Source organism: Antennarius striatus, chromosome 22 (assembly GCF_040054535.1).
Source record: "Antennarius striatus isolate MH-2024 chromosome 22, ASM4005453v1, whole genome shotgun sequence".
Taxonomy (NCBI): Eukaryota; Metazoa; Chordata; class Actinopteri; order Lophiiformes; family Antennariidae; genus Antennarius; species Antennarius striatus.
The window spans coordinates 6,589,944-6,605,734 of NC_090797.1; the positions used below are offsets into that span (position 1 = coordinate 6,589,944).

The window sequence follows — 15,791 nt, forward strand, 5'->3', positions numbered from 1 at the left end:
TGTATGATAATTTCATCCTTAGCTTCAGGCATGAACCAGTTCAATAATTTAGATGACAATATACCAGTTTAAAACCAAGACATACTTTATTAATGATGAGCTCAGAAATCATAACCATTTCTTCTGAGTGGGAGGCAGGAGCCTATCACAGTTGACTTCTCCCTGGACAAGTCGCCAGTTCATCACAGAGTGACATACAAAGATGAGCACTCACGTAAACTAAAGGTGAATTTAGAGCCACTTGGGAGGGAGCCCAAGAACTCAGAACGAACCCAAACAGATTCTGAGGTGAAGATGAAATCTCCAGGTAGAAATTCCCAGGAAGTATTTGAAGAGCATTCTAGCTGTGAGTTAATAATGCGCCACCATGCACCCCCCAAACACAGCTACTTGAGGCATGTCCACGCTCCTTCGGATGTTATTTTATACAAGAGGCGTCTTCTGGTGGATTTTGTCCACAGCAACACAAAACACATCATGCAGCAAAAAGTTAAGCTAACTGGCCTTTTAAAAAGCAAGAGTTTGACTAAAACATACTTCATTTATTTGGGAAACATTAAGATTTGGACATTTGCTGAAAATAAACTTCTTATCTGTTCATCTGCTGTAAAGGCACTGTGGTGAAAAATGTGACTGAGGTTTGGACAGGTTTTCTGATCATGAGAGAGAAATTATTCAGTATTTTGAAGTGGCGCTGCTGTAGTCCTGATAACATGTTTGTACAAATAGAACTTTTCAATCCTAACTTTAATCGGGTGAATGAACTGCTTGTGGGCGGATAATGCGATGTTCCATAAGACATCAAATGCATCTGCAACACATTTGTTAGTGTGTGTGTGTGTTTGTGTGTGATTGTATGTGTATTAGCGCACTCACCTGTGGGCGAATGACTCTCTCAATGTTCTTCAGGGCTGTATCGGGTGAAGGAGGGGAACAGTCTGGAGTCGGGCCTGTTGTGCAGTTGCCATGGTTACTGGGCTCCCCCTCACTCACTGCTACATGGGATGGGTGACCTTGGAAGAAGGGAAAGGGAGATGGTGTGAGACAGGTAGACGGAGTATTGTGTGTTGCAGCCATGCAGGAATGCTGGGATTGAAACACAGTCCCTTCTATGTCCAGTTTGTTGATCCGTCGCGCTGTGACTGAGACAAGTTGGATTACATGCCGGATCAGGACCAACAGTGAGGTTTGTCATCATCTGCACGAAACTTAATCAGCTACGAAGGAACCAGAGAGGGATGTTCAGAACCAGGAATGTCACCAATAACAGCGTACCGAAGTTTATCATAAATGTTATCAAAGTATTTTCTACTTTGATGCGCTTGGAGTAGAATTTAACAGTAGAATATGTATTGAAACACCTTGCACCTGGTGAATCAGGCACTTTTGAAGCCCATGATTGTTTTTTCCTTTTTATTATGAGCATTTACCATTTATTAGATCTGGCCCTGAACATTTCTTTAATTGAGATGAAACAAGTAAATACAGTGAGCAGGAGCTGGGAGTTTACAATTATGCTTCAAACCTCTCTTTGAACAGCTGTGCACTGCCTAAATGAGCACATTTTAGCCATTAATCTTGAAAAAATCAACACAAATTGTTTTTTTTTTCATTTTTGTTTTGTGTTACAGTGTTTTAAATATTGTGCTCCTCAGTTAATGTTACTGAACTGAATATTTTTTATTGTTTATTGATTTTATATCATTTTATTTTTCAGTATCAAATGGTGCAATTAATTGGTCAAAAATCTTTACACAAGTTTAAACGAGTTTTTTTTTAATGTAAGACAATTGATGCACTTAAAATTTTGTCTGTTAGAGACTAAAAAATAATGTTCATAAAATTATTCTGTGTTATAAATTCAACTATATTTCTTTTGGTCTTTTTTGTTTTCTTTAATGTAAAAGATACAATGTTATGCAGTGGTGTACCTATAACAATTTTATAGACGATTGATATTATTTATAGTCGCGACAAAGAGTGGGGGGGGTGTTGTTTTTTTGCTAGGGTGGGTGTAACAGAAAATAATTGTAAAGCACTGATATAGACAAATGCTAAAATTAGTCAAAAACACAAATGATACTGGTTTTGTAGAGTGATATCAAATACATTGATTGACTTAGCATGACTCCATTTCCTTGGAACAGCTGATGAGGTTGGAAATGTGTGCTTGTGCAGCACAATTTCTGGTCCAACACTACTATTGTGTGTTTTTGTCTGTCCTAATTACCTTTTTCCAGTCGTATCAGTTATGAAGGGAAAATCTTTTGCTGGAATTGCTAAATTGTACATTCCAATGCCATAAAAATGACTCCTAAAAGACGAATGAGGAAGACTTCTCACAATGCAAGCATTTTCACCTATTAGTGGACAGACATGTGTTGCATCAGGACAGTGTATTTTCTAAACTGACAATCACTGGCAGCATCCACAGCAGGAAAATATGACAGCTGCCCACTGCAGTTTGACATCTATCTCAGCTTGGCATGCACAGACATATAATGAGTGTGTGTGTGTGTGTGTGTGTGTGTGTGTGTGTGTGTGTGTGTGTGTGTGTGTGTGTGTGTGTGTGTGTGTGTGTGTGTGTGTGTGTGTGTGTGTGTGTGTGTGTGTGTGTGTGTGTGTGTGTGTGTGTGTGTGTGTGTGTGTGTGTGTGTGTGTGTGTGTGTGTGTGTGTGTGTGTGTGTGTGTGTGTGTGTGTGTGTGTGTGTGAGTAGCTCAGAGTACAGCCCAGAGTCGAGGCTAATTTCCCCAGCGTATGATCATTTAACAAAAAGAAAAGGAAAAAAACCCAACAGGAGGACAAAAAAGGAGTGGAAGGTGCTGAAGTAGTAAATTTCAGAGGAGGAAAGCATCTGTCTTCATCAACTAGAGGAGACACACAACACACATCAACACACCTTTAAACACAACACACACACGCACGCACGCGCGCGCACACACACACACACACACACAACAGCGGCTTTTTATCAGCTGCCACCTGCCTACATGGATGCTATCACACATCAGAGTTTCATCCAATTATGGTGTGAGACCCAGCCAAATCATGACAGCACACACACACACACACACACACACACACACACACACACACACACACACACACACAAACACACACGCACACTGACGTCACAGAGTCATATATTAGCCGTGGAGGACTTGTTGTTTATGAATACGGAAGATGATCGAAATTTCCCATAAAAGAGAAAATAAAAACCTTTCCTGCTTCATTTCACTCTGATTTCTGTTCACGACTCACACAAATCTTCTTTATGAGCTTAAATAGAACAAAACCACATTGGGGGAAAAAGAACTGCTTCTGATGATATTTTAGATAATGACACCAACAACAGTTTTATGTTATATAATTAGGTGGAAGCACATTTACATGTCATTTAGAGGGACTTTAAAAGGCTATACAGTGATGCTGTATACAAGAATGGATTAATTCCACAGGTGTCGCCTCTGTTGCTCCCTTTTTTTGCCAACTGTTTCTAATATTTGAGTGGAAAAAAAACGTATTTGGTTTGTCTCTGCAAACTATGTTTTACTCATTGTAATCGATGTGTTTGTGGTTACTCTTCTTGATTTCTGATTCATATTTACAATTCTGTTGAGCAATGGTTGGCCAAGAGAATCTTGCATGTTCTCACTTTTCATGAAAACAGGACAACAGAAATATTTAGAAACATTTAGAAACTCTAAACAGGAAAATACAGTACTGGTGTGAGGCAGGGGACACTCCGGGCGCGACGCCAGTGCACCAAGGAGCGACACGCAGACAGACAAACATGCACGCACACACTCACACCTACGGGCAATTTGAAGCTGTCCAATTAACCTGAAGCTCAACATGCAAACTCCACACTGAGCGGGACACAAACTGGGAACTGCCTTGCTGTGCGGCGACAGCGCTACCCAAACTTGAATAAATATTTAACAGTATTTAAATCAATTATGATTATTATAAGCTCTTAATATTGCTTGGTTCTGATTGCTTGAATATTACAAACTGTTGGAGGCAAGCATCCTGAATGCTTTCTAGTTGCGCAGGTAAATAAAACCTGACAAACGAACAGCACTAGCCTTTTCTAAGCTACGGCAAAAAAAATTAGAGAAAAGGATGTTAACGAACACTTCATTTTCTGACATTTTCAAGGAACTTCTTTTGATTTAGTGAAAGGGCTTCGGAATGTACTGCTCTGACTCACTTCCTCTGTTAAGTGAATGAAATGAGGCATAATAAGCTCATTCATTCAGAAAAGAGTAGGAAGAAGGGCCCGTCCTTGTCGCAACAGAAAGCACTGGCTGTCATAGATGCAACACCAACACAACACAAGGGAGACACTTAGACAGAAAGAAGTCAAGGTTGTGTGTGTGTCATAATGCAAAAATTAAGACACAACGGTCAAAAAAATATGGTTGCATTAGTAAAACTGAGCTACATAATAATTTAATAACTCTTAAATTTCTTTTGCTTTGAATGGAAGGAAACACGTCAAACCTGATAAGCCTCCACAACATGCTCTCACATCTCTCTGAATATGTTCCTGTGTGTGTGTGTGTGTGTGTGTGTGTGTGTGTGTGTGTGTGTGTGTGTGTGTGTGTGTGTGTGTGTGTGTGTGTGTGTGTGTGTGTTTCCACATACCCTCCTAGGATCCACCTTCATGGTGCATTTGCATGCACACACACACGCACACACGCACACACGCACACACGCACACACACACACACACACACACACACACACACACACAACCACACACACACTCACACACACACACACACACAAACAAAAACATATTCCTTTTGGCACCTTTTCCAAGAAGGACCAAGTGTTTCCCTGGAGTGAGCTCCAGGCAAATATGAAAGAAGCACAGTAAACACAGAAACACAGAAACACACACACACACACACACACACACACACACACACACACACACACACACACACACACACACACACACACACACACACACACACACACACACACAAACACACACACACACACACACACACACACACTCCTCACATCTATCATCCAGGCTCACATCTATCAGACAGGCTTATTGACACAAAAAGAAAAACCTCTCGTGTGTGTCTCTACGTGTGTATGTGTGTTAGTGTGTGTACTATAGGATTTTCTACTATAATCTTGGAGCTGATTCTCAGGTTTTTAACATCTTCTTAGTTTGTTGCACTTCCAGCACAATTGCCGCTATAATCTTTTGTCTGCAGTGTATGTTAAAGTGAATCTTGAAATAGCCAGTTTTCCTGGTTCTGATGGTTATTGGTGTAAAAATAGTCACTCACTTGATGCCAAGTCAGGGTTTCCCATAGGCTGGATCACAGCATCACTGCATTTTAGTCATGCCTTTTTCACTACATCATATTAGCTAACAATTAGAAAAAGGATATCAGTGAAATTCTCCATGCTGAGGCTCTGAGAGGAATCCTCTGCCAGCAGTACTCTGGCGTAGGATTAAGAACTTATGCTTGGAAAGTCTTATCTATGCAACCTAACTCCACAGTAAATGCATGATATTGTGGGATGCACAACGACAGACACGCCAGAATGATTTCTACAACCAGCTTTCATGCATCCGTTCCACGATGGGCATACATACAGAATGTTGTGGTGCCTGAATGCAGCGAAACATATCTAACATTGAAGACCAGCTGCTCTGCTCATTAATGCAGGCATGTAGAAGACTGTCTTCAAATAAAGGTTTGGTGGGAGTAAGCGTTCGAACCAGCCGTCCTCTTCCTGCCTAAAAAGACAAAACTGTCAATTTTCGACGTTTTCTTCACGCTGTCAGTTCTTGTTCTTCACCAGTATGACAGGCAGCATTTTACTGTAACTGTACACTGTAGCTGTGTCTGTGTGCATCCCACATTTTCTGTCTTTGCTCTCAACACAAGTCAGACATGAGTAACTGCATGATTATATAGTCCCTATTATTTTTTTTTTGGACCACATATAAGAGAGGAAAAGCTTTAATGAGCTAATATGACAGGTTTTATTCAATCATTCATCTTCTTGAAGATGAGATGATCATAACTGGTGAGCAGGATTAGAAGGAATTTTTGGGCTATCTGCAACCTAGATCAGAATTCGATAGATCATCTTTTTGGAGTGTTACTGACCAAGAGAAAAATTCTTATTGAAACTTCTTATTTAAAGTGCAATAACACGATTGTATTTCCTAGATAATTCCAGCAGTGCCTGGATGAATACATTCAGTCTGATTTGTAACCACGAAATATTACAGATCTGACATGAATTGTTTCATTTAATAGAGCTCACATAAATTCACTTCCAAAAAAACAAGTCTGACAATTTGTGGCTCAAACTGTGTTTATTCAGACTGGTGTCAAATCTGATGGATCTCCAAAAGACACTGGGTGACAACCATCAAACAAACAATGACACCAGTGTGATTTCCACTTTCTCAGGGACAACAAGAACTGGAACAGAAGTATTGTTTTTAGATGCGGTGACACAATTGGAAAAGTGATTTAAATGAGCTCTGTGTTGTCTGGCTTTCTGTTAAAAAAAAAGCCCATTCATCTCCCTGAAGTTAATATTAAATACAGAAGCGGTCTAGGAAATTATTTTGACTGCCTCGTGATACATAAGACATCAGGTGTTGCTTTTTCTCCATCATCAATTCTGTGTGCAGGGAAAAAGGTACAAACAAATACATATATGTCTTTCCACTTGACTTCTAAGCTCCAAATGTGTGAGCGTTTGAAAGCCAGTTCCATACTTTGGTCTCTCACCACTGTCAAAAAGGAAGACGCCCTACTGTCTCTCTTTAAACAAGGCAATGGACCTCAACCCTTTTAATGGCAAAGCCTTGGAGTTACTACTATCTGCCATTAGCCAGACTAAGTGGGATAAATGGGGCGAAACGCATCAACATTACAGCCCCACAAAGTAAAATTGGAGGGAAAGCAAGACAGAAGCCTGGCTCATTCATAAACATTACAGGTAGTGGTGCTGTGGTCTGCATTCCTGTGCACACTTGATTGATGGCTGGACTGTGGCTGTCTCTTTCACATCTCTGAGGAGAAATGTGGGGAATTTGGAAAACTAAATATGAAAGAGGAAAATCATTTCCATCAGGGCTCTGGAGGGACACATTTGCATTTCTTGAAGATGTGAAATTAAAGGGATCTTTTCTTTACATTGTGTGTAAGTCAGGTTCTGTCTCTAGGGCAGCTGATGAAACTACAGGTTGTATCGCTGCATTACCCAAAGGACAGTCACCTGAAGAAACACCACAACACAATTACAAGTCTACAAGTGCACTGCCTACCACTTGTTTTTTTGTTCTTTTGGTTGTAAAACTCTCACCACCAACACAATTGTGAATAGCAAATGACAAAAGAAGAATGAATAAGGCAGGTAGAAGTTGCCATACATCTGTAATTAATTTTAAATTCAAGACCTCCACTTGTGCGTTGACCTATTTTGTCATAAAAATGGCTCACTGAGATATGCGGCACAATATGTAGGACATTTATAGTGGAGGACACACATGCACAAAAACACACACACACACACACATGCGCGCGCGCACACACACACACACACACACACACGTGTCTGTAGTTTCCTGCTGCAAACATCAGCAGTTGCTTGTTTACCAGTCCAAAAAGAGAACGTGTTTATCTCAGGAGGAGATAGCAGAAAAGGAGCACTTTTCCTCTAAGTGGTTGGCAACAATTTGCACTTTCTGCCTGCTCCATACGTGACTGGAGGATGCAAGGCTTCGCCTGCGGGTCCTTCTTCAACACGCCACCATCTATCTTCACATCTCTAGGATTAAATTTCACCTGCAATGCTCCTTTTTCACTTCAGAAGGACAGAAGTTGAATCCACACTGTGGATCGGCAGCAAATCTACCGCTGTTTAGAGCATACATTATAATTATAATACTTATACTGCTCAAACATTTGTGGCAAAAGAAATCAATCTTGAATATTCTAAAAGATAAAGGGTGCCTTCTCCAAAAGATGATGAATTGAGAGAAAACCAAGCTGTCACGAGGAAGATCACAGTGAAACATATCAGTGTCATGTTGGTTTTATAAATATGAAACAAAAGTGTGTTTTTGTAACTAAAAATCCAGAGCAGAGCATTGTGGGATTGTCAATAAAAAGGAGCACACACGTCATGTGCATTACTATGCAGTTCCCAGGGAGCTACGTAGAGCATGAACTTCATATTTAAAACCAGACACTCAAATAAAATGTAGTGCACTACTTAAGCAATTTGATCGCAATTTCCGGGGACCCTTAAAAGAACAGGGTCATCACTCATGCTATTAGAGACCACTGTTACTTTTCTCTTCTTTGAAATGTATCTGCAGCAGGAACTGATTCCAACCCTTAATAAATGAATGGATTTCATCTGGAAGACATAAGTGTAATAAGATGGAGTATAATCCTGCGCAAGACTGTATCCAATGTGCTTTGCATGACACAGAAGTGAAATCCATTCATTCATTGTCAGGATTGGCAGCTGTCACGTCTGAGGACAGAAGGAACATTGGGATATCATGCATACCATTCTTATTTGATATTTTGTGAGTACAATAGCATCAAAGCGGGACGGGGCTTCTAACAGTTTGTGGAAAATCCCGAGACAACAGCTGTCGAATGACAAAAGGGAGAATAAAAAAATTAAATTAAAAAGAGATCAGAGCTGAAACAGACATCCAACAATTGGAGACATTAAATAATTGTTTGGGGCGGCGGTTTCACAGAAAACAGATCCCTGGAGTTTGTGTAGCGATCGCACTGAGTGACAGTTACCAGATGGATTCTGATAAAGCTGCACTGATTGCCTGAGGATTCAGAGATCACTGCAGTGTCTCCTCAACTGTGAGACTGCAGCAGCCCTGAAGCAGCAGTGAGCCAGCAGTAAAGGACAGGTGGATGTCAGGCAGGGCTCACTGCAGAGAAAGATCCATCTTCACATACTTCTCAGTCCCACATTTATCTATTAACTACTTCTTCTTTTTTTCCTAGAGGCAACTTTTGCTGAGGTAAGCTGTTCACTTGTTCTGAGAAAGTTCTCAAAATAGCTTGATGGCCTCTTCATGATCGTGTGGTGCAGGGGGTTCAGCTCCAAAAATGCAGCGGTGCTGTTGGCTAATTTAACATTACAATTACATCAGCAACAGCAAAATCTCCTACTGATAGCATGAGCCATATCATGGATCAAATCCTAATCCCAAATCCTCATTGTTTTGATTGAGATATTTTGTTCTTCGCATTATTTAAAAACCTGTTATCTCCAAGTCAACTAATTCAGCTGCTCCCTTTAGGGAACGGGTATCAACATATGCAACTTATCAAACTTCTGTATGAATACAAAATTACAATTCATTATGGCCATGACTGCTGCAACAGGACATGCTGTCTTTCAGCAGGTCTGCAGGAACAATGGAGGCTGTTCAATAGCGGGGCAGCAAGTGTTCGATCATTATGTCATTAAAGTGATATAAAGCAGCAGAAAAAAACTACAATGACACTACGGAAAACAACTGCTGCAGCCTTTATTTAACATTTATTTAGTCTAATCTCAGCCCAGCAGCAAAAAATGGCTTCTGATGATGGAACATGAAAACAAAAACATGTTTAATGGTAATGTGGAAAAATAAAATCAATATTTTTATATGTGCATTACAAGTATTATTTGTTTTAAAGTAGATTATAAGAATGCAAATCTTTTGCAGTGCAATGCATCTCTTCTCCTCTCCTCTCTTCTCCTCTCCTCTCCTTCCCTCTCCTCTCCTCCTCCATGTCGTTTCATCATCTTGTTATTAGTCTCAGACGAAGAAAACGACTTATCGCAACTGTATCCAATTAGCCTAGCATGTGACCGGATTCAAAGGATTCTCCCTCCTGCTGCGTCACAGACTCACATTCATGTCGATGGATTAGCCTGAGATGACCTGTCAACCTGCCCCCTCACAGCCTCCAATTTCAGCAATTAAGTCTGAATATATGCAGCTCTCCATCAACTTTAGGTTTTTTTTTTGTCGTTCTGCCTCCTCTGCTCTCCCCTTTCTCATCTTCACTGTCATTTTCACCGTCTCTCATTTGGCCAGGTAACAACGTTTAGAGAGCCGAGAACAAACAGAACACCCACACTGCTCGCTTACGTCAGCGGAGCAATTTTCAAGCAAAAGACAATTTTGACCTGAAGCAGCCAAACCTCCTGGATCTCACAAACACAAATGCAATCCGTGATGTAAAGTGACAGTTCGACTCTCCTCCACCCTGCAGCCAATCACAGACACACACACACACACACACACACACACACACACACACACACACACACACACACACACACACACACACACACACACACACACACACACACACACTTTTCTTTCTCCGATCTTGTCAAGGGGATCGATTTGCAAAAGGGGGGGGGGTGTCACTAGCAAGGCAGTTCCCATGGCAACATACAGGTGACTCACCAGCCAATGATACAGTTGCCGTGACAACCTAAAGTGTGTAGCATCAGTATGTGAGCTGAGTGAAAGGGAAGAGCACTTTGTGGGGGTTTTGTTGTCGTGGGTGTTCAAGTGTAAGGACACAGACCAAACAGCTGGTGAGATGTGCAAAAGAGAAACAATTGGAGGGTCTGAGGCCGGGAAGAAAATCAGGCTGGAAAAGTTGAAAAGTTTCTTCAGTTGGAGACGGTTTCTACAAATTTTATGTTCCAGGAAGATGTGGTCAGTAAAAAAGTCAGACTCACTATTGTCAATGTCTTCAAACCACAAGTGGAATAACATCAAGACTGCACTCTACAATAATTTTATATTGTACAATCAATCAATTTCATATATGTAATGTGACATGTGGTCTTGCACCAGAAAAAGAATTAGAGAGAGAGAGAGAGAGAGAGAGAGAGAGAGATGATTCTGGATTTAAACTCCGACGGTCTTAGCAGTCTTACAGTGTGTAGCAATAACTAATGTAAGTAATTACACACGAACACACACACACACACACACACACACACACACACACACACACACACACACACACACACACACACACACACACACATAGTAGTACTTCGAGATACAAGCTGCTTGCCATACGAGTTATTTGAGATACGAGTTGATATGCAGTTGATATTTTTGTTCGAAATACGAGCAAAAGCCAAGATATGAGCTGTGCCTCGGAATACCACCAAGAATTATTAATTATTATATATTATTTATCATATTTGTTACTTCTTTGCTTCCTTATTGTCTATCTTATTTGTTGTTTGTTCATTCTACTATACCTTTGTAACTTACTTGATGATATTTCTGCAATAATGGAAATTTTACCCCACTGTGGGTCTAATAAAAGTATATTTCATGTTATCTCATCTCATCCTATCCTAAAATACTGATGGAAAACGAGGAGTGGCTACAGAGATCCAGTAACTTTGTTTCTTTTTAATACCGCATCTCATTTTTATTTTTCCAATTTAAAATGTAAATCTTCTCTGTGAAATGACCTGGACTCAATTGGCATCATTTTTTTTTCTACTTGTACTGTACTTCCTATATAAATGTTTATAATGAGATACGGTGTTTGTCTGGAATGTAAAATATGGTGCGATAAACACGCCAACGCATAACAGCGGGTATTTGGAACGACAAGAGGTCTAATATTGGAGCACTGGCACACGCACAATATATCTGTCTATATATGTATGTGTGTTTGTTGTCTACACACACACACACACACACACACACACACACACACACACACACACACACACACACACACACACACACACACACACACACACACACACATATTCATTCATTCATTCATCTTCAAACCTTTTCACCCGTCCTCTTGGGTTGCAGGGTGCTGGAGCCACTGCGGGCATAACGCCAGTTCAGCATGAATATATATATATATTTTCATCTTCTGATCGACTTCTTCTGCTTTGTGCGGGTCAATGTGAATGCAGCTGTGAATATTTTTGTGAACACTCCTCAATGGAATACTTCCTGTTTTCTGTTCTGTTTCATTAACTGTTTTCCACCTGAAGTGCTGGTGTGTTCTTCGCCTTACCATTGCGTGGACAGGTGCTGAGTCTGTGGTTGATATCAAGTGAGCACGGTTTACGCGTTACAGCCGTGGTCACAGACTCGTAGGGGTTGTCTTCATCCTCTGGCAGGAAAACATCCAGAGATGGGGAGGTGACGATCTCTGTGGACAGTTTTGAATTCTGGGGGGAAGTGCAGAGAGAAGAAAGGAATAAACATGTTGAACATGACACATTATTTAGTGACCAAGTGAGCGTAAATGATTCCAGTACAAACTACAAGTAGAGCTGCATTTATTCAGCTCAACACAAACAATAATTACTGTATTAATTATGGACTTGAAGCCATACTACCCTATTATCCTTTCCAACAGACCCATAAATGGTATATTATGTTAATTAATAGTGTTCGGAGAGCAGACTGAGTTCAGATGCCGCATGTGGAAGACAGAGAGGAATACAAATTCCAGCAAAAGGGAAGCAGAAAAAAGATACTTGATGTTGGTTTAAAATGTCTGGGAAATAAAGTTTACCCAAGGCCAAATGTATCTTTTCATTCACCTTTGCCTGAGATGCATCATTATAAACAAAGAGAAAATAACCACACACATCGGCTCAGTAAGTTCAGCTCAAGGCTATCATCCAAGCGCAACCACACATAGCCGGATTATCATGAAAGATTCAGGCCAGCGTTCAAAGCAAACCCTCACCCCCCAAAAAAAAGGTTTTAAAAAAAGTTTAAAGTTTTCTTTATTCTTTTAAATTCTGGAGTTTCTATCAAAGCGTCTCAGCAGTCCCCTCCAGACTTATGGGATTCTGTTCTTTGTGATTGCTGTGATTCGTGAGGTTTTACTGGAGCTTTTCTTAAAAGAACAAAAAAGTTCACCTCCTCAACTCATCTGATATAAAACTGTTGAGAATGGCAAAGTTAAAGGATGAATAAAGCCACTGTTGAATCGCTTGCAATGAAGTGTGCAACAGCTTTGAATGAACGGTGACGATTGCAGCGGTTTAGCTGCAATTTTAAAGATATGGGTTTTTTTAGTTTGAATATTTTGCTAAAATGTGTTTAAAAAACACTAAACCTTCAATAATCTGGAACCTTCACATTTGACATACAAGGGTTTACTGTACTTGTTTTCTTGCTGTTTTCAATCCTTTGCAGTAGCAGGGTGTTTTTGTATGACGCATTGGCTAAACAATCCACTTGGCAAAGACTATTATTTTAAAATGGAGCATTTCAATTTTTATGTACAGTGTTCAGAATTTAATCTTCTCCACTTCAGATTCTTTCAAAACATGACAGAAAATATGCACAAGATAAAGTAGCAGACCACCGTTCTATGATTCACATTTACAATCCAACAATCCTCTATCTACTCTACCTGAACCAGCTTTTAATCCAACACCAATGACCTGCAGCTAACAGATCAATAATCAGTGGAGGTTCAGTCACAAACATTTCAGTCAACACATTTAGCTCATTTCTCATTAACACTCATTATCATTTCTTATTCACACTTTGTGCAAGCTAAGCATACATTTCCTTCAGTTGCTTAATATGTAAGCTGTTCTCATCAACTCTTTGTACAGAGAGTACAGAGAGAATATGATTCTCTTTGTACTTCTATGTCACACTACTGTTTTGTGTGCCTTCAACCTTAAATCAATGCTCAGTCTCAGCAAGCAGCATCTCCAGAATGAACTTGGTCATGTCGACTTGATCTCTGCAGCCTCTGTGGGATCAAACAGCGAATCCACACCGCTGCAGATCCAACAGTTTCAAATCCATCTGTGTTGTCCACCTCCCATCCTTCACTCACATCATTACACGAGTTCTCTTTTCAGTCAGTCTGTAATGTTAAGTGGATTGAAGTAAAAATTATCATCTGTGAACAATTAACAAACTTTAAAAGGACTCTAAAGTTGATGATACGAGATGTTAATGCAGCTCCCAATTCACCAAAAGAGATTTGAGGAAATAAGAGTGTGAAATTGATCGATAGCTTTTACAACATTAATTTGCAGCATTTTCAAAGACTTTTTGGACTAATTCTGGGTGAAGAACTGTTTCTTTGGGATCTTCATCTAACAGGGTTCTCTTCAATCATTTCTGGACAATTTCAGATTCAACTTAGCTACAGAATTGGTGAAAAGGTCGAGCCCCAAAGGCTCAGAGAGAAAGAGAGCTGAGAACCAAAAGGTCCCTTATCTCTGAGGCAGATGTGTGCCCAGAAAGAATGAAAAACAAGGCTGAGTGATGTGAAGCAATGGAAAAGGTTACAAGGGCAACTGCCATTTCGGCAAAAGAGACAAAACATTTCTTTCCAGCGACTCACCCTTTGGATATCTGCCTTTTCGCCATTACACACCAGCCATCATCATTTCTGAGTGTCACTTGGCAACCTGCCCCTGGTTGTACCCTTTGTATTGGGATCCCTGGTAAAGTTGTCACCACGGCGATAAGTTCCAGGTGTGACTTAAACTATTCCCAGTCCCTCGCCACAGACATTTGTGGTCTGCCTAACTCTTTCTTCTCTATTCACCCTCTCCCATCCTCCTTTCCTCATTCAACAATCATTACTCTTTCTGTCATTGTCTGCTACTACATTACCCAAACTGCACCAGGCCATCAATCACATGAGGAACACACTCAAAATGGATTAATCATTCTGGCTGACAGAGCAATCAGTCCCTTGACGATTTCTCTCCAAGACAGCCTCATTCAATCCGAAACGTTTTTTACACCACTTTATTAAAAGGCATCCAAACTCACACCCCCACCCTCTCCCCTTCCCATCTTCTTCAGCACTCAATTAGACTGCCATTAAGAGCTAATGGCAATCCAGTCAATCTCTCACGCATTCGCTCTGCTGGTGGCCCTGCCTCCGCTGACTTTGATTTGACATGACAACCTGGTTAGGTGGAGGTTTCACTCACAGAGCAGATGGAAAAGGTTGAGAACCCGCTGGTGAAGCCATTATGGCCTCTTGTAGTTCACCATTCTGTTAAGTGCCATGAAAACTCCTCTTTGCATAACAACTCCTGACAGATTAAAAGTGCAAAAACACATCTTCAGATTAGTTCTGAGATTTAAAAACATTTGTGAGAGTCGGTCAGGGTCTTCCTGGATCTCAGGTTCTTAAATTCTCTTTTGCACTTAGTTAAAATTCTCGGTATGACTTCTGCAGGCATACGAGGCAAGCCTGGAGCAGGGAAATCACACGTCCTGCTCTTCCATGGGCCTACATAGAGAGGCTAATGAGGGAGAACAGGAAAAATAACCCTGGAGCCCAGAACAGAGCAGGCATCAATGAGAACTGAAATTACACTGATTAAGTTAGACGCAGCATGAAAAGGAGGAGCTTTCATGGAGGTGGGGAACAAAGTTCCTTGCAAAGAATGATGCAAAAGTTTGTTGGCAAAAGTGGCTTAAGAATCATTCGAAATATCAGCTGATGTGTGCTGGCATTAGATCATCTGCTGACCATTGATGGGACTGTAATAGACATTTGTCTACTGTGCTTCCATCAACGTAATGCTTCCACCACAAAACAACATCTCATATTGTGTATTAACATGCGCTTAGTGAGCCTGGTTAGATTTTACTTCCTGCCAACCCATTTACCAGGAAAAAAAAATGTAAAAAGAAATTGGCGCTTTACTTTTCCACATTTTCCTTCAGGCCTAGTTAAATTTAGACAGA

The 15,791-nt window shown here is 40.5% G+C and overlaps 1 protein-coding gene across 3 annotated transcripts in view; it reads right to left on the bottom strand.

Moving 5' to 3' along the window:
- The window catches only part of anks1b (ankyrin repeat and sterile alpha motif domain containing 1B), a 175,281-nt gene that overhangs the window by 73,723 nt on the left and 85,767 nt on the right, over positions 1 to 15,791 (bottom strand). For all 3 annotated transcript variants that reach the window (XM_068306593.1, XM_068306592.1, XM_068306591.1), the window contains exons 11-12: positions 12,112 to 12,268; positions 877 to 1,013 (exon numbers count right to left, since the gene is read on the bottom strand). In XM_068306593.1, the coding sequence (XP_068162694.1) occupies positions 877 to 1,013; positions 12,112 to 12,268 (294 nt within the window). The remainder of the gene's footprint in view (positions 1 to 876; positions 1,014 to 12,111; positions 12,269 to 15,791) is intronic.